General features: G+C 45.0%; 1 protein-coding gene across 3 annotated transcripts in view; it reads left to right on the forward strand.

The window, feature by feature from the left end:
* The window catches only part of Pip4k2a (phosphatidylinositol-5-phosphate 4-kinase type 2 alpha), a 167609-nt gene extending 154739 nt beyond the window's left edge, over positions 1-12870 (forward strand). For all 3 annotated transcript variants that reach the window (XM_048461087.3, XM_048461086.3, XM_085699024.2), the window contains 4 exons: positions 2387-2500; positions 7315-7558; positions 9223-9326; positions 10690-12870. In XM_048461087.3, coding sequence (XP_048317044.1) covers positions 2387-2500; positions 7315-7558; positions 9223-9326; positions 10690-10770 — 543 coding nt within the window. In that variant the 3' untranslated portion in view covers positions 10771-12870. The remainder of the gene's footprint in view (positions 1-2386; positions 2501-7314; positions 7559-9222; positions 9327-10689) is intronic.
* The last annotated feature ends 5604 nt before the right edge of the window (positions 12871-18474 follow it).

Below are 18474 nucleotides of genomic sequence, written 5' to 3' on the forward strand. Positions count from 1 at the left end.
TAAATGGGTTATATAATCAAAGTGGATGCCTAAATCCCTAACACTCTCCAGCTCCCACCCCATAACCCCAAAGCATGACTACACAAAGGCGTTCAAAATGTCTACCTGGAGATTCTCAGTCCCTGTCTCCTGGGCTTTATGGGGAGATCCGACTGCTTCTCGGGGGCCCTGATTTTTTTTTTTAACATCAGAATTGGGTGTTTCCTCTTACTGCTTTCAGAGTGAAGCTTGCTAAAACTTCCAGGTTTATGTTTCATTCATCTCAAAACATTGTTTGGGGGCTGGGGTGATATAGCAGTGGGTAAAGTACCACACAAGCCTGAGAGCCTGAGTTCAAATCCCTCACAGCCAGGCACAGCGGTGTGCTTCTGTCGCCTCCACACTGTGGGGAAGGTGGGGGTGGAGACGGGAGGCTTCCAAAGACTGCACAATTGTACACATGTACACATGCACTCTTCTCTCTCTCTTTCTCTCTCTCTCTCCCTCCCTCCCTCCCTCCCTGCGTCCTTATGTTTACAGTTCTAAATCCAGTTCAAGTACTAGTAATGTGCTGTCTTCTGATGAAGATGTTCAGGATTTTCCTTTTTAACATTTATTACATTACTTTTGGGCGGAGGTTGTTTTGTTTTTCTGTTTTTTGAAACAGGGTTTCTCTGTAGCTTTGGAGACTGTTCTGGAACTAGCTCTTGTAGGCCAGGCTGGCCTCGAACTCACAGAGATCCTCCTGCCTCTGCCTCCCAAGTGCTGGGATTAAAGGTATGCGCCACCACCACCACTGAGCTTTATAACATTATTTTTAATATGCATCTGAAACTCCTCTTTTAGAGAGACCCACACCCATGCTCTTGGGTGTGTTCTACTTCTGAGTACCTCTTTCTCTTATCCCTTCACTTGAGCTTATATTGAAATGTCTTTACATTAATAATGCCTCCTTCTCCACAAAAAGTGAACTCCAATTCATCATGAAAGTCTATATGAAAGCACATCTCACTCTAATTTTTTGTTTGTTTGGTTTTTTTTTTTTGAGACAGTTTTTCTATTTAACAGCTCTGACTGTCCTGGAACTTGCTCTGGCCTCAAACTCACAGATAGCTGCCTGCCTCTGCCTCCTGAGTGCTGGGAATAAAGGCGTGCACCACCACTGCCCAGCTCTCACTCTGATCTTGTCACCTGTATCCATCCCAGATCTGTATTGTCCTTCTTCCTATACATGATGGCAAACTCCTTTACAGCAGAAGGTTTTACCTATTAACAGTAACATCCCTGTCTGTGACAGTAACTCAGGAACTGCCTATTGAATAGAACCCTTGAGTTTCTTTATAAACTCTTTATAAACCTTCTTTATAAAGAGAATGATGTTGATGATGATTTCAGTCACAATCTGCCCAAAATGCTCTCTTCTCAAAGTGAATCAAAATAAGCAAAGCTAGTAATTTAGAAATGCATGGTACACGTATACATATGCATCTACATTGGACGATGCATGTCTGTATACCTTTGTGTTCTTTATAAAATGAGAGGGAGATGTGTACCATTCAGACATCTGAAGGGCAAGAAATGTCTGAAAAAGGACCATTTGGGGATCAGTATTAGGCCAAAGGGGGCAGTGTATTATATTGGATTCCTTGCAGCTGAAAGAAGTAAGCTATGGTTAGCAGAAAGGAATCAGGGTGGAGGAGGTGGTTTGGCCTTTGAACTTTCCCAGAGTGCAGATTGCACAAAGTACAATCCACATAATCTTAAAACTAAATGCCTGAGTTCTGTGTGCCTCGGCACAGGCTAATGCTTTTTCTCTGCTGTAACCTACACTTGGAGTTTCTCCAGCCCTCTTGCATTGGTGAACAGAAGTGCGATTACCCGCCTGCTCATTCTCTAGGTTACTTGTAAAGGGTAAAATTTCCCAGCTTAATCCCCTGTCTAGTACAAGATTATTTCTTTGGAGTTATCCAGTGGGAGTTCCCCTCTTGGCTGTGGTGGAGAGCAACTACTGAGCCTCAGGTTGCATGCACACAGCCCATGGTTGGGACTCTGAGACACGAGGGCACTCTGTAGTCAGCGGAGTGTCGGAGGGTGATGTTGGGTTGTTCAATACATATGTTAACTATGTGGACAGTTTCTTGTAAGAAAGTGAGCCAACGAAAGTGAGCCACAGGTTCATTTCCTGTGGAAATCATGAAGTGTCACTGATGGGGAGCATGCCAGCCCCTGACCCCCAGTAGGAATGTTTCCAGTGGTCACTGCGCACCGGCTCCCCTGATGTCAAGCAACCTTACACTTCATTGCCCCTGCCTCGGTGGGTGAAACAGACTTTAGTGTCCAGGTTGGAGACAACACATGGCTTTTCGGCTTCAGTCAAGCTCTTCCCTCTTCTTCTCATTTGTTCTAGGCCAAAGAGCTTCCAACTCTAAAGGATAATGACTTCATCAATGAGGGCCAGAAGATTTATATTGATGACAACAACAAAAAGATATTCCTGGAAAAACTGAAAAAGGATGTCGAGGTAAGAAAAAACAGTAAGAAGGATGTGCTGCTGGGTCACACTCAACTCTCCTGGTTTCTTAATTCATCTTTTCAAATCTATAGTGAAGGCAGATATGTATATATTCTACATTAGCCATGGCTCACATATAAATAGATAGACCCCATGCTACAGGACCTGGTTTTATGTTGAAGTGTGTCAAGTCAGGATGACAAGAACCAGAGAGCCCTGCTGTCCCCGGCCTTTGGTAGTGACGATGTCCTGCCCACAGCGGCCAGTGTGGGAAGGGTATGACAAACAGGAACACTGGTGACTCAGAGTTGGTCACACTTCCCTCTGAATCATATCTCCATGTTGGTATACACAGCCTCACCTCCGTTCACTGCTTCCACCAGTTATGTGGACACCATGAGGCCAAAGAGCCAGCCTTGCCATGCCAAGGGCCCATCATGGAACAGTTTGGGTCCATGGTCCTCAGTGAGCGTGGCAAGAAATAGGACTCATTGTTCTGGTGACCTTTTCGCCTATTATAAAAGAGATTTGTTCTCAATACTGTTTTTTTTTTAAGAATTAAAAACTCTTTTTATCATTTTGTTTATCTTTCCTGTTTGGCTTCCTTATTTCATTCTTCTAGAAGTAAATCCAGAGAGGAGGAGTTATTGTCTTGTAGTTTGTCACGTTACAAGACGGTACAATGATAATTTTAAAGCAGGCAGTTACTAGGTTTCTCTTGGCTATTACTTCTGTTCATACATGTGCCCCTTTTTTCTTTTTACTTTGAAATACTGTTCCCTACGTACTGAGATCTGCTACTTAGACAATACTTGGAGAAAGGCTTTGTGGAAAGATTTTCCTTCTCATGTCTTTAAGCAAAAACAATTTGAATGACTAAAGCCAAAGAATGAATGCCATGCATTTGATTCCCCATGAATGCTGAGCAGTGGCTGAGTTTGCCTCTTAATCTGCTGTTTTCACACGATTGCCCATGAAGGCTGACCAGGGTTATTCTCGGTTACCTGTAGGTCATTAACTGCATCTGTTTCTGTTGTTTAACCTCCATGGTATATGTATGTAGATGACTTACTTGCACAGTGAGTTCTTTGAAAGGTAAGTGTTTGCTTTTCTCGTGTACCATTCTTTCTCTCACCTTTTATAACAAACAGTTTGCTTGGTTGTCAGTGCTTCCTTTAAAAACATCTGTTAGTTAAGTATTTCCTCTTTGCTTGACAATCAGCTTGATCTATCTGATAGCTAAGAACTGCAGCATAGAGGAAACATTTCTTTTAGACTTTCACTTCCTAATCAAGAAATCTCCGATCCCAAAAATAATATCATTTTAACAGTTGTTGTAAGTAGCTCTTAGGGTGATCTGTGACCCACCCAAAAATTTTGGGTTTTTTTCTTCCCCTTGGCCGCACACCACTTAGGTGTGAGCCTCCAGGAAGAAGGTAACCTGGGCAGTTCAGACCCACAGTCAAATCCTGTGACAGTGCTCAATGCTTTTGTCTCTAGTAACGCTGGTGACTGAAGGATTCGATAGGTTAACCCTGTGTACGGCTCTCACACACAAATAGCTATTAGGGAGCATAAAGTGCTCAATCATTTAAAATGTTTCTCGGTGGCTGGTAACAGTGTCTTTACTTTTGAAACCATGCAGAAGCATCATTAAATTTTTAAGCAGGTAATTATGCTGAAGCAACTTGACATCTGGTCTTGATAATGAGACTAGAATTAAATATAGTTTTCTTTTTTCATGAGTTCCATGCTTTCTAATTTTGACGACTGGCCTGACTGCTAAAATTTCAAGTAGGCATGCCTACATGTGTGTTTGCGTGTGTGCGTGCTCATGTATACATGGGTGCCACTATGTGCGTCTGTGTGTATATTATTTTCATTTTTTTAATTTTCTTTCCATAAACTATTTATGAGTTTAAGCCAGACATGATGTGTTCCTCAGAATGCAGAGGCAGGTGGATTCTGTGAGTTCAAGGCCGGCCTGGTCTACAGAGGGAGTTCTAAGTCAGCTAAGTCCACACACAGCAAGACCTTGCCTCAAAAGAGGAAAAAAATGAAAGAAGAAGCAAAGAAGGTCAGAGTTTTTTATGACTCAGTAGATGACTTGTGTTTTTCTTTGGAAAAAAAAAAAAGACATGATAGTCATTTGAAAATGTATTCTAATTATTTTTAATTTATTCCCTGCAACAAAAATCCTCTTTTGTTCCTATATACCAGGCAGGATCCGGTAGTCTAGATAGCTTTCATACTTATATTCTGTACATATATGTAAAGCGCTTTCCTCCAAAAAAGCTAAAAAGATTCTCGGAAAGAACAAAACTCTTACTTCTCTCTTGTTTCTTGTCAACTCTGATTCTGACAGAAAGGAAAGTCAATGATACCAAGGCCCCCTGCATCACACAGTTTAAATCTGTGCTCTCCCGAGTGTCCAGAGTACACTCTCAGCTTCTCGTGTTATGGACCTACAACTGCGGCGATGCATAAAGACTCGGGAGGCAGGGTGGACAGCATCTATGGAGCATGGCGTCCTTCCCGTTAAAGTTACTTTTTTCAGCCTTAAAACACCTCCTTCTGTTTGGTGCTGTTACTTTCCTTCTTTGTCCAGTGGAAAGTTGATCCAGGGATGCTGGCAGACAGACAGCTACCAAATCAGACAATGATTCAAATACTCAGAGTCTACACTCCTAACTACATTGACATGAAACGTAGACTGGGAACTATGAGAGACAGTCAAGACCTGGTGTTCTGATATGGCTTTAAAGGAGGATGACTATAGTTTTTTTATTTTAATATAATCTTTTATTCATTTTTTGAGAATTTTATGGGGAGTGCAGTTTTTGACAATGTGGTCAAATGCTGAATGGTCTGGTTAAAGTTTTAATTCCCATCTCATATAGTTGGGAGTAGGTTTGAGGAAGTAAGGAAGTTCATTTAAGACTGCTGAGAATAGTTTAACCTGCTTCTTGACCACATGACCTGGTAAAAGAGTTGGCTTCAGTACTCACAAAAATCACGAGGAGAAGGTACCAGCTCCAGGAATTAATACAGACTGGGGGTGGGAAGGGTGAGTCTCTAATGGACTATGTGCTTGGCATGTACAAGGCCCTGGGTTCAAAACCCAACACTAAAGAGAGAATTTAGAAAACATGTATTTGGCATAATGAGGAATTTATTCTAAAGAAATCAGATTATATTGGATCCTATGTGAGGAAAGAAGAGACAACCAGAGGCCTAGCAGCACAAGGCTTATTTAGAAAGGCAGGCAGGACCTAAGCAGTACTGAGTCTGCACTTTGAAATATTATATATTTTTAAGATAAATACATGAGTTATGACAGGCATGGTGACTCACACCTTAATCCCCACACTCAAGAGACAGGTAGGTAGCTATGAGTTTGAGGCCAGCCTGGTCTACACACTGAGCTCCAGGCCAGCCAAGACTACCTAATGAGACACCAACCTCAAATACATACATACGTACATACATACATACATACATACTTATGTATGTACGTACATATGAAGCTTAAAGGGGCGAGTAAGGGGAAAAGAGTAGGTATGTCTTGCATTTCCCACATTTGCAGGCACCAGTCCCACAATGGAGCCCCGGCCCCTAGCCTGCCTTCTCCTTCTGCCTGTGGGCTCGTACTATGATTTCTCGTTGGTATTCTCCTCTACCCACAAAGCTTTGGTTTTACTGCCCCCCCTCATTCTACTGAGCCACCAAAGTGATTTGCTGTAAAGTTGGTGAGAGACAAGAGCTAGCAAGTCAGGAGCCTTTCCCACATGTGTCTCCTCTTGACTCATACCTGTCTTCCAACTTAAATTATATAGACAAGTTCGTTTCATTTTTATCCGGAACCTCCTGACCTGCCATGTCACAGGCGTGCCCTTTGTATGTGGAATCTCACTTCCTCCCACCCAGCCCGTGGCCTCCATCACGCAAGGGTGATGGCACATTCTCAAGGAGCTGTGGCCCTCGCCTATTGCAGCTGCGCTCGGCGGAGCCAGCCGGCAGATGGGCTGCTCGGGCTGCTCTCAGTGCAGCCGTCCACACTTCAGTGGATCAATTAGAACGTTGCACATCATGTATCTGTGTGCATCCAATTAATTAGGAAAATGAAAGGGAGAAGAAAGAGCATGGAAAGTCGGGGAGTTTGACAGGCGGGGGGACCAGACCTACAGCTGGGTCCTGCCTCACCAGACACTGTAGCCTTGTCTGGAAAAGGGGGGCAGTACCCCTGGGACCGCATGGGAAACAGACCTTAGCATTGTCATCAGCCAGACCTGGAGTGGGCACAGAGGGAACGTGGCGCTTACCTGAGCTCTGACACCTTCACTCACTGGTTGGTAGGGACATATGGGCTTTTACTTACTGGTGACAGACAGCATGATAATTATCTGCTAGGAGTGTGATCAATTCCAAGTGCCTTCCAGAAGGCTCCTGGGAGCTCTGCTGGAAGCTACCTGGGGACTGCCTGGTTCTCCCCATTATCCAGTCTTCATTGTTGAGATAATCCCCCGCCCCACTCCCAGGGCTCTTCCCTGAGGTCTACTTATGCTCTTAGGAGTGCCTCCACTTCTACATAACAGACGCCAGCCTCAGAAGCCAGCTTTGCATTTGGGGGTGAGGTACAACAACCCTAGGTGCCTAAGGTGTTGAAACCACGTGAAGGAGGCTCCCAGGTCCCCATTAGCATTCTTTCCGTGCACTCCCTTGCAGCCTTCTCCAGTGTGTGTTCTTCTGATCCTAAATTCTCCTAAATTCTTTGAATTTTAGCAGTTGTTAAGTTGGAACTGACCTGTCCCCTTCCCCTCCAGTTCCTTGCACAGTTAAAACTCATGGACTACAGCCTCCTGGTGGGAATCCACGACGTGGAGCGAGCCGAGCAGGAGGAAGTGGAGGATGAGGAGAACGAAGGGGAAGAGGAGGGAGAGAGTGACGGCACCCACCCCATCGGGACTCCGCCCGACAGCCCTGGAAATACACTCAACAGCTCACCACCTTTGGCTCCTGGCGAGTTTGATCCAAACATTGATGTTTATGCAATTAAATGCCATGAAAGTAAGCTCAGTGCTATTGGCTCTTTCCGCCTAGAAAGTGGTTTGATTTTTGCACTGTGATCTATCAGTAGTTACAAGGGTGCTGCCATGCAGGGCTCTGTCTGTTGGGTCAAATGTGTTGATGTCAGACAGTCCTAAGTGTTTAAAGGGAACAGTGGTTCCTCATGTTAACGGATGGAAGGAAACTGCAAACCATTTTTGTTGTTGTTTTGTTCTTCAGACAGGGTTTCTCTGTGTAGCCCTGGCTGTTCTGGATCTCATTCTGTAAACCAATCTGGCTCGAACTTGCAGAGATCCTCCTGCCTCTGGCTCCTGAGTGTTGAGATCATGTGTCGTCACCACCACCACTTGACCTGCCATTTTTTATATACACACATACAAGTGTGTAAATAATGGATATGACAGATCCGTCTAATGTATTCTGACAGGTGTATACAGCAATGCAGCCCAGTGTGTTTGCAGATCACAGCCTCAATGTTGTATCTCAATGTCAAAAGGCTAGATACCCCAAATTACATAAGCAATTTTTTGAATTATTTTTTCTTGCCGGGCTCAGTGGCAAAGGCCCATAACCTCATCTGTCCCGAAAGCTGAGACAGGAGGATCACAAGTTTAAAACCTGCCTAAGCAATTTAACAAGAGCCTGTCTCAAAACGAAAGCTGGTCTGTGGCTGTGGTTCACTGGAAAAGCCCTTGTCTGGCATGTGTGAGGTCCTGGGTTCAAGCCCAGGACAGAGGCTGGAAAATCCAACTTGGCTCTCTTTTAAATAGATCCAGTATGTCACAGATCTGTCCTGAGTGAGGCAAGTGGGTGCAGCCCACTGTGCCCCTTAGGTGACCTCCTGGTAGAGCTGAATTAGCATTACATAGCCTGCCTTTTCAGGGAGGTAGAGGCAGGCTCTGACACACACAATGAGAGTCACTGCCCCTGCTGCTGTCCCTGTGACCCTCCCCCATAGTCTCACCTGTCTCAGTCCTCAGGGTCTAGGTGTTTGCTTGTTTGCTTCCTGCCTTAGCTGTATGGGCATCGCAAAAACTATTTTACTAATATAGTAAAAAAAAATCTGCTTATTTAAATAATAAAATAGTCAATTTGTTCCACTCCACATCCCTTTTATAACTTGGCATATCAGCCAAGCAGGTTTAGGTTGTATTTTGCTATGTTTTTAATTTTACCCACCGAAATCATTCCTTAAACATAAGAAAATTAGATATAATTGAATATACATTTCTTACTCTTTATAATTGAAACAATATATTTTTAAAACTATGTAGAAAGCAGATAATAGGGGCATAAAATCCTTTAGTCAGTTCTGATACTCTATCCAAGAGGAAATATGTACAGTGTCTGATGGCAGAAAGGGATTAATAAGCATTAATTAATCCTCCTTGTTTTGCAGAAAGCTCTAACAATGCATTTTTCTGAACACAAACTACACTGTCATTAAAGAACTGCAGATTAGGAAACAAAATCCCAGCCCAGATAGCAGCCTTCACGCGCTGTTCTGACTTCCAGGTGCTCTTGTTTTGGCGCAGAGAGCCAAGCAGGATGTGGTTTCTGGGATGTGGTTTCTGCGTTCCTCCACTGTGTCCCCTCCCTGAGTAGCTCGTGTTTGTTCACGTGTTGTCACATGTCCCACAGTCTCTGCTCCCCTCCCTTTCCAGACTCACCCAGAAAAGAGGTGTACTTCATGGCGATTATTGACATTCTTACTCATTACGATGCAAAAAAGAAAGCTGCCCACGCTGCAAAAACTGTTAAACATGGCGTAAGTATTGGCTCCCTCCCCCCACCCTGCGCCCCACAGGTCCCTGTCCCTGTCACTGGTACTGTCTGTAGCGTGTCATTCTGCCTAGCTGTTCTCAGGTCTGGAATGATGATTGTCTGGGGTGAGGGGTCAGCACAACCAGGTAAGACCAGCCTCAGTACAAGCTCTCTCTGGCTTAGACTCAGCCTTCCACACAGAGTTCATAGCCCTGTGCATCTGTAGGCCCTTCCATGTTTGAAACCCACCCCAAAGATGACCATGCTTACGATAGTTCAGTGTTTTCCTGGGAAATGTCCCGGCCTGAAGCAGGTGCTCCAAAATGCACAGGATTGACTTTCTTTTCTCACAGTAATTTTTCTGCCACAGAGATCTTTGCATATAGGACTAGTGTTTTATATCCGCCCTCCTCACTTACCATGCATGGACCATGCAGGACTATTGCTGAATCCCCATTAAAAGCCTTTGAGGGAGATTCCATTGTGTTTCTCTCCCTCCCCCTTTTTTAGAAAAAAAAAAAGGGCTTCAGTGTACTTTTATAGCAAACCTTTTTTCTACATAGGGCCGTTAGTGAGACAGCATTTAATGTAATTTTAGTCTATTCCCGCTCACCCCGCTACCCCTTCCTCAGTGGATTTTTTTTTAATAATGGAGACACTGAGAATGACAACCCCAGGAATAATTCCCAGAAGTTTGATATAGTAGTTCATGCCTGTAATCCCAGCACTTGGATGACTGAGGCAGGAAGGTTGAGGGTTTAAGGGTACCCAAGGCTACATAGGGAGACACTATTTCAATCTAAAAAACGTGCAGTACATTGGAAGGTTTTGAGTAGAAAGGTAATGTGACTGGTTTGGGGGGAGGGGTGTTTTAGGATTTATTTCATTTTATTTGGTGTATATCCATGTATAGCATATGCATGCATGGTTCCTGCAGGCACCAGAAGAGTGCTGGATCCCATGGAACTGGAGTTATAGCCAGTTGTAAGCTGCCATTTGGGTACTGGGAGTAAAACCTGGGTCCACTGGGAGAGCAGCCAGTGGTCTAACTGCTGAGCCATCTCTCCCGCCCATTTCTGTTGCTGTTGTCTGCCATCTTAACGTTGCAGTGGTCACAGGTCTGTGTTGGTCGTCTGTGGGGCTTCCCCAGACCGGCCTCATTTTCACACAGATTCCTGAGAACTTTGATTTGCTTGTCAGAATGGCAGAGATGCAGGCGAGTAGCAGGGTTGGGGTGTGGCTAGTGGTGAGGTGATTGTCAAGCATGTTCACCTGCATTTGGAAAGCGCTGTAGATGCTGAATGGTAATTTGAAGATGGAGATTAACGAGCGTCTCATTGATGTCCGTTTTCTTCACAACCACCTAGGCTGGAGCTGAGATCTCAACCGTGAATCCAGAACAGTATTCGAAGCGCTTTTTGGACTTTATTGGGCACATCTTGACGTAACCTCCTGCATGGCCCCCATGGACATGAGCGCGGGAAGGCTGGTGGTGGCTTCGGTGTGGGAAAGTTACAACCAAACCCGAGGAAGCACCCACCTTGCAGGAGGCAAACCTCCTTGTTTACATCTTCAAGCCGAGATGACTGAAGTGGGGGGCTGCTCGCTTTCACAGCTACCTGATCCTTCCCAGCATCGTTCTAGCTTTTTCTGACTCTGTGTGTGTGCGCGCAGGTGTGTGTACACACACTCTAGCACACATTTTAAAATAATTAATTAATATTAATTAATTAAACCCAGTCAGCTTGAATCAGAGCTTGTAACAACCAAACCCGTCTGATTCCAGCTGTGGCCGAATGGGTAGATAAAGGGACGGCATACGGGGAGGGAAAGAGGAAATGCATGCCAGCGCAGCCGTGGCAGTACCAGGGGATAAACTGCAGCTCTGTTTGCTGAGGGAAGATGTGAGGGTGTTCATGGTGATGATGGTGATGATAGCAATGATGATGATTAAAAGAAGGATCAATTTACTTCCAATGTTACACTCCTGGCCCGCACAGAGGCCGCTCCTGAATGATGGTTGCCTAAGCGCACAGCCCCGGGCAGAAGAATGCTAGCATTTCCCGGGGTACTGGCTCAGGGCTCTGTTCTAACCATGTCACCCCTCCCCCGTGTCCAGGCTGAGCCCTTCATCTTCCAAGAGTCTGATGCCAAGACTGTCTACGATTTCACCTACCTAAATGCTTCCAGGAAAACCGCTTGCTTCTCTTTTCTCGCCTGGAGACTCTCATCGTTAGACCCTGGTGTTAAACCGCAGAAATGCATTCTGCAAAACTGATGCAGAACTGCCCTGAAAGGTGCATAGTTTGGGGCAATAGGAGCTACACCTCCCACTGCAGAAAGATGAGCAAGGGGTTAAAATCCTTCTGTAACCCAAGGCAAATCCCAATTAATGAGGTTTATGTTCAACCATTGTTTAAAGAGTGGAATTTTGTTATGTATCATCCCCTTTAACTGAACCCCTCAGTTTTACTGTTTACATGGTTAGAAAAACAGGGATATTTTTTAATCTAAAAATTTAATATACAGCATGTGATTTTTGAAGTTTACATGTAAAGCCATTTTGCAGTGTAAGGAACATGTTGTGTTTTGAGATATGTCTTGCAGTTGTGTTTTTGAGTGAGTGTTTTGTTCGGAGTACCTAGTAGACAGGCTTTCACATAAAAGCAAAAGGATTTTGTTCCTTGAGATGTGTATTTATCAACCTAATGTTTATTAAACCCAAAATCTGGTTATGTAAGTTCCTTGCCCTGATCTGTGCTGGTTGTGTCTAACCAAGTTAAAAACCTTCCAGCAGCAATCATGTGCCCACCACCTCCCTGTGCTCCTGAAAGGCCTCACCTTACAGAATATTTCACTTGCTTGGAGTATTATCAGCTTACATGCTGTGCTGAAGCTGTGCCTTCAAAACCCCCTGTTTAATATGTGAGATGGTCTTTGTGGGCAGTTCGGAAAGGAAACAAAAGTTCACCTTTTCAGTAATTACTTAGAAGTCAACAAGCCCCCTGCCAGGCTGCCTTCCCAGTCACTTCAGTTCAGGCCTCTCCAGGTACAGCTGTGCCCAACATGTGTGGGCTGCCTTCACAGCGTCCGGAAGCCAGCATCAGCACCATCTGACTCCTACGTACTGACCTGCCACGGTTCCTTAGCTGATGGTGTTAACTCCACTGTAACATAGTTGTGCAAATCTGTATTTGATGCATTTAAAATAATCAATGCTGTGTGATTGGGTTTCCGGGCACTATTAATTGTGGTGTTTGAAGCTCTACTGTAGCTTTTGATCTCAAAACTTACCAACCCAAGAGCCCAAAACTTTACAAACCTAAAGTAAAACCGAAAGTACTCATACATGATCTGAGTAACCATTTCCTCGGCGGCCAATCTGTACGCTCTTAGACGTTTACAAAAAACGCTTTGGTTTTTGTCTGTAATCATCTCTGTCATGCAGATAAACTGTTTGGACAAAAGCGAGGTGTGTGGTGTCCCAGTGCTAACCCTGCACTCAGGGCAGGAGCCAGGCTTTATGAATAAAGCACTTTGATGCCTCACACAGCTGTGCTTCTCTGTGCTGGCGACTAATTGTGAGTAGGACTGGGGGTTCCTCAAGGGGTGTGACAGCTTTTAACACTCTGAGGCTGCCCTTCAATCTGCAGTGATTAATAAGACACGGAAATGACAAATGGACTCCTTACACAATAGATAAGTAAAAAAAAACAAAAAACAAAAACAAAAACAAAACCACAGGGCTGGAGGATGGCTCTCCACGCACAGCGCTTGCCACACAAGTACCCACATAAATGCTAGGTGGGCATAGCAGCCCACCACTAATCCCGGCACTCCGAAAGCAGGAGAGAGACAACTGGACTAGCCATACTGGCAAGCTTTGAGTTCAAGTGAGAGACCTGACTCAGTGGAGACCTGACTTGAGGAAGACTCCCGACATCAAATCTCAGGTCTACACACACACACACATACACACACACACACACAAGCGCGCATGCGCATGTACACCACACAGACGTATACACACACCTCAGTGAATACTGTGTAAAGTTGCGCGATTATTTACAGATAACCCATGCTAGTTCGGTCATAGCATGTTTTGAACCTTCACTGTACCATGAGGAGAGAGGGCTGTTTGTGTGTTCTAGTGTCATGAGTATGCAGCTGGCAAACATGATGTGTGCTGCAGTAACAGGTGTTCTGAGACTGTAATTTTCATGTGATTGATGCAGCAGGGTGTAATTTAAACATAACGCACATTTTATGTTGTTAGTGTGAGTATTGGTCCACATGAAAGACTAGGCCAACACAGAAAACTGCACCCTGCTGACCCGAGCCTCAGAAGTCACTGCCTTTACCGAACATCTGACACCACACATAAGTCATCTTTGCCTTCTTCCGCTTTGTAGTGTCCAAGGGCCTATGAGGTTTTCCATAGCCTTGCCATGGGTAACACCCAGCTTTTGTGGAAGTAACTTGTCCTGATCTTTGATATGCATGTTTTTAATCCTTTAGCATGTTTGAAACTGGACCACCATTTTTATAGAGTACCTGTATATCATGTATTTTGGTCATATTCATCTCCAATCATCCTCTTATCCCCTCCCTTCCCATTACTTCTCTTCCACTTCTGAAATGGTTCCTCTTCCATGTTAGTCTTAGAATAATATTCTTTTAAAGCCTAAATATGTATATGAGAAAATGTGGTATTTGTCTGAGACTAACTTTGGCCTTGTTGAGGTATAATATTTAGGCTTTAAAAGAATATGACCAAAATACATGATATACATGAAAATGTCATAATGATTCCTATTGTTCTATACAGTGAATATGTACTAATAAAAACAGGAGGCAGGGGTTGGCAAGATGGCTCAAAGGGTCAACCCTGGAACTCACATGTGAAATAAGAAAACTGACACCTGCAAGTTGTTATCTGATGAGACATACCATGACGTGCACACCTACACACACACATACATACATACCATGGCGTGCACACCTACACACACACATACATACATACCATGGCGTACACACCCACACACTTACCATGACGTGCACACCTACACACATATGTACATACCATGACGTGCACACCTACACACATATGTACATACCATGACGTGCACACCTACACACATACATACGTACGCCCCAAATGTCATTTCTCTTATTGTGTTAAAGGTGAGGCCTAGGAGACAGAAGTTAGGTTGTGAAGGGGTGCCCTTAAAATAGGTGTGAACTCAACCTCTCCTGGTCCCTGTCTGCTTCCCAGCCATCAGGGGGTGAGCAGGCTCCCTTTGCACCATGGTGCGTCAGTGACACAAAGGTCCAAAGTGTCAGGGCCCGGTAGCCGTGAAGCCATTCACTAAAATCCACCTTTTCTCATTTGAAATTGACAGTCTCTGGTGTTCTGTCACAAAAATGGGAAAGTGGCTAACTCACCAACATACTTGGCTCAGCCTCTCCCCAGCTGTCCTCTGGACTGGACCCCTTTGTACTTTTCTGAGTTAGAATCCAAAGTCAGGTGAGCACAGAAGTGTACCAGGAAAAAACACATCCGTTACTTAACCTGGAATGATGTTCGAAGTAATTTTCTAAAAGAAAGCCCTGATAGCGCAATGGGTGCCTTCCTATCAGCCTGAATGTGCTCCAGAGCGTATTCTCTTTGTTTTGTAGTTACACGGAAATTCTGCTGAGGAGCAGTTAAATCCCATCCGCTGTAATTTTCCGTCCTCAACACTATCCAGTTTAATTTCGTGAGAGAGGGGACAGAAGATTATAATTTCATAGTGTGGGCTGCAATAAACCTGTGTCGTAAATCCCACACCTGTTGCTGGAAGAGGCCCTGCAGATGAATGACATTAGGGAGTGGCTATGACTTAACGCAGTTGAATCGCACATGAAGCTCCTTGGTGGTCTCTCCGCTTCGCTTTGCTAAGGTCTGACCTAAGTTTCTCCATCTGCATACTCTCTTCTTTCACAAACTTTCCACTGGAGGATCTAAGTGAGGTATTTGAGGTCACAACAGAGGCATAACCAAGGTAAAAAGTCAGCTCCGTTCCCAGAGTAGAGGCTTGTCTCCTCTGTGGGCTGCCTAGGATCTCACCCTCACCCTGATGAGTTCATGTATGGGCTACCTGGGATCTCCCCCTCAGATTTTTCCAGTATTTCTCTTTAGTCCAATTGCCTTCTTCTTGTCATTAATTTAGTTTTGTTTTCTAATCAGGGAGTCTCACTTAGTATATTTTTCTTTTGTTGTGATCAAATACTCTGACAAAGCAACTTAGGGGGAAAAGGGACCCTCCACTCTGGCCCCCGCTCATGGGTACAGTCCGTCTTGGTGACAGGAGCTTGAAGCAACTGTCACGTCACATCCACTCTCAGGAGGCAGACAGTGATGAATGCAGGCAGCTAACAACCCCCTTTTTCCACTTCCACAATCCAAGATCCCAGCCAGGGGGCAGTGCCACACACAGTAGGCAGATCTTCAACCAAGATACTGTCCCCTGCTTCATCTCTCAGACGGCTCTGGACCCTGTCAAGCTGACAACACTAACTAAACGTCTCTCTGAAGGACATAAAAATGTTCCTCAGCCAACTGAGCGGCGATCTCTGGAAGCAGAACTTAGATGTATCAAAGGTGATTGGGGTTGGAAGCTACTGATTTAAATGGCTACCTGATTCCCACTGAGTGTGTGTGTGTGTGTGTGTGTGTGTGTGTGTGCGCGAGCGCACGCGCCCATGTATGTCAGTTCACATGCATGCATGGAGGGCAGAGGTCAACCTTGGCTATCTATCATTCCACTGGAGCAGAGTTAATCACCTTCATTTTTGAGGCAGGGTCTGCTAATGGGACCTCAGGCTCACCGCTTTGGCCACACTGCCTAGGTCAGAAAGCCCCAGAACCCTTCTCCCCAGTTACCCAGTACTGACTGCGAGCATACCTACCACTCCTGGCAAGAACTTTACCAAGCGAGCCGTCTATCCAGACCACTCGTCATCGTTTAAAGACTTTCCAGCCTGCATCTTTTCCCTCCCCCTCCCCCTTTTCTCTACTTTCTCCTAACCCATAAACAAGGCAGCGTTTTGTTGATTATAACAGAAGCCAGCAAAACCCAGGCAGAGAACCACACCAACCTGCTGCTGCTTTTTTTTTTTTTTAATTATAAACAAAGTTTTATCAAAACACAGTCCTGCCCATTCATGCAGTGATTCCTATGGCTGCTCTCAGACTGCAACATCAAAGCTCATTGTGGAGCAGAGAGACCTCACAGCCCACAGAGCCTGAACCATTTGCCTTCCAACCTTCACAGAAGTCTGCTGAGCGCCACAGCGGAACTGGCTCTAAGTCTTTCAGCGTCATCCCTTCGGAACAAGGGACATCCGCTAACTCCTTCAGTGACCTCTCACCCAGATAAGACATAAACAAAGTTTGAAAATAACTCCAAAACTTGCCAGCAAAATTCAATATTAAAATCTGTTGCGTTTTCAGACTGAATAAAGTATGCGTGTTATTACCCTCTAGGTAACAAGCCCATAGTGGTTGTCTCTGGCGAATGGCTGTTCTGAGATCCATTGGTTTTCACATAGGGATGATAATGTGAAATAAAGAACTATCCTTTTTTAAAAAGACATCGAAGGAAATGAAAAGAACTCCGAATGTTTGGGAAGTCTACAGGTGATCGCACCTGGTCCTTTCGCTCCCTGCAGTCCTTCTCTCTCAGGCTTGACTAACTCGATGTTCCCTGTGGTTAGATTCCCTGCCTTCAGCACATACACAGTAGATAATAATAAACGCCACACCGAACCATTATCACATGTGTGTGTGTCAAATCCCAAGATTCCCTGGTCATGTAATTACACATGTCCCTGCATTGCCACAGCTGTCCCTGGAGACCTGCATGGTCCACGGAGAACGTGGACGTTCTCTCTGGGGGTGAGGCTTCTCATGCGTGCGCTGAAGCTGATACACCTCCGTGCTTTTCACTGAAAGTGTGGGGTCTTTGGCTGTGCCACCTTCATCTGAAATCACCACAATTAGTAGTGAGATTTCCTATCCCAAAACCTAGCAAGGATCCTGACTAAATTATTCAGTCCATTTGCTTTCTTGTGGACAGCTCCAGATACCGTGTGGGTCCTTCTATAGCAAGAGCATGAAGTACCAGTGGATGATATAGTAAAGTCCCGTGAGCTCTTCCCGGGACCCCCATGTGCCCCCATCACTGGTGCTGCCACCATCCTGTCTCTAGTGACCTGGGAAAGTTCACTGTGTTCCGTTTGTATCCACACCAACATGTAATGGCCTTTGTCGTCAGCAACACAGAGCCGCGATGCCCTTGTGCTTTGTTGAGTAAAGTGGACATCTACCTCTAAGAGATGGGAGAGGTCCCTGAGAGGACTCACCAGTACAGAGATATGTACTCAGACTGATGATTCTTGAGACAGGAGGATTGAAAATAGAGTCGGGGCCCAGGGATACGGCTCGCTAGGGTAAAGCCCTTGCTGCGGATGCCTAATGACCTGAGTTGGACTCCTGGAATCCACATAGAAAGACAATTACAGTGGTGTTTTTCTGTGTCCTAGCACTCCTTTGGGGAGATGGGAAGTAAAGACAGAATTGCCTGAACACTCACAGGCAGGCTAAGCGAGAGCACACAGTTGAAAGGCAGACACAATAAGAGAAACCCTGCCTTAAAACAAACTTGGAACTAACTCCCAGAATTTGTTTTCTGACCATTGTACACATTTGACAAGATGTACCCAACACTCAACACACATGAAAATAATTAATTAAAAATAAATAAAACAAGAATACAGCCAGATCTTAGCCAATAGCCTAGACACACTCTGTGAAGAGTTCAAAATGTGGGCCCCCACATGGGGCTGTATCACTCCAGGCCTTGTCCAGGGCCAGCCTGCCAAAGGGCCATGAGGGCTGCACTGTGGGTAGTAGGTTCAAGAAGGAAGTCTCCAGGGCTTGCCTTTGCAAGACAGTTTATACATCAAAACCAAGCAGATTCCCTGCAAATCCACATGCCTGCAGAAGGAATGGAAACACGAAGAACACTTGTCTTAGCCCACGTTGGCGAACTCTGGACGTCAACCTGAAGCTTGCAGCAACCGAAAAGATCTGTTCAAGGACAATT

This window comes from Myodes glareolus, chromosome 14 (genome assembly GCF_982192425.1).
Source record: "Myodes glareolus chromosome 14, mMyoGla1.1, whole genome shotgun sequence".
NCBI lineage: Eukaryota > Metazoa > Chordata > Mammalia > Rodentia > Cricetidae > Myodes > Myodes glareolus.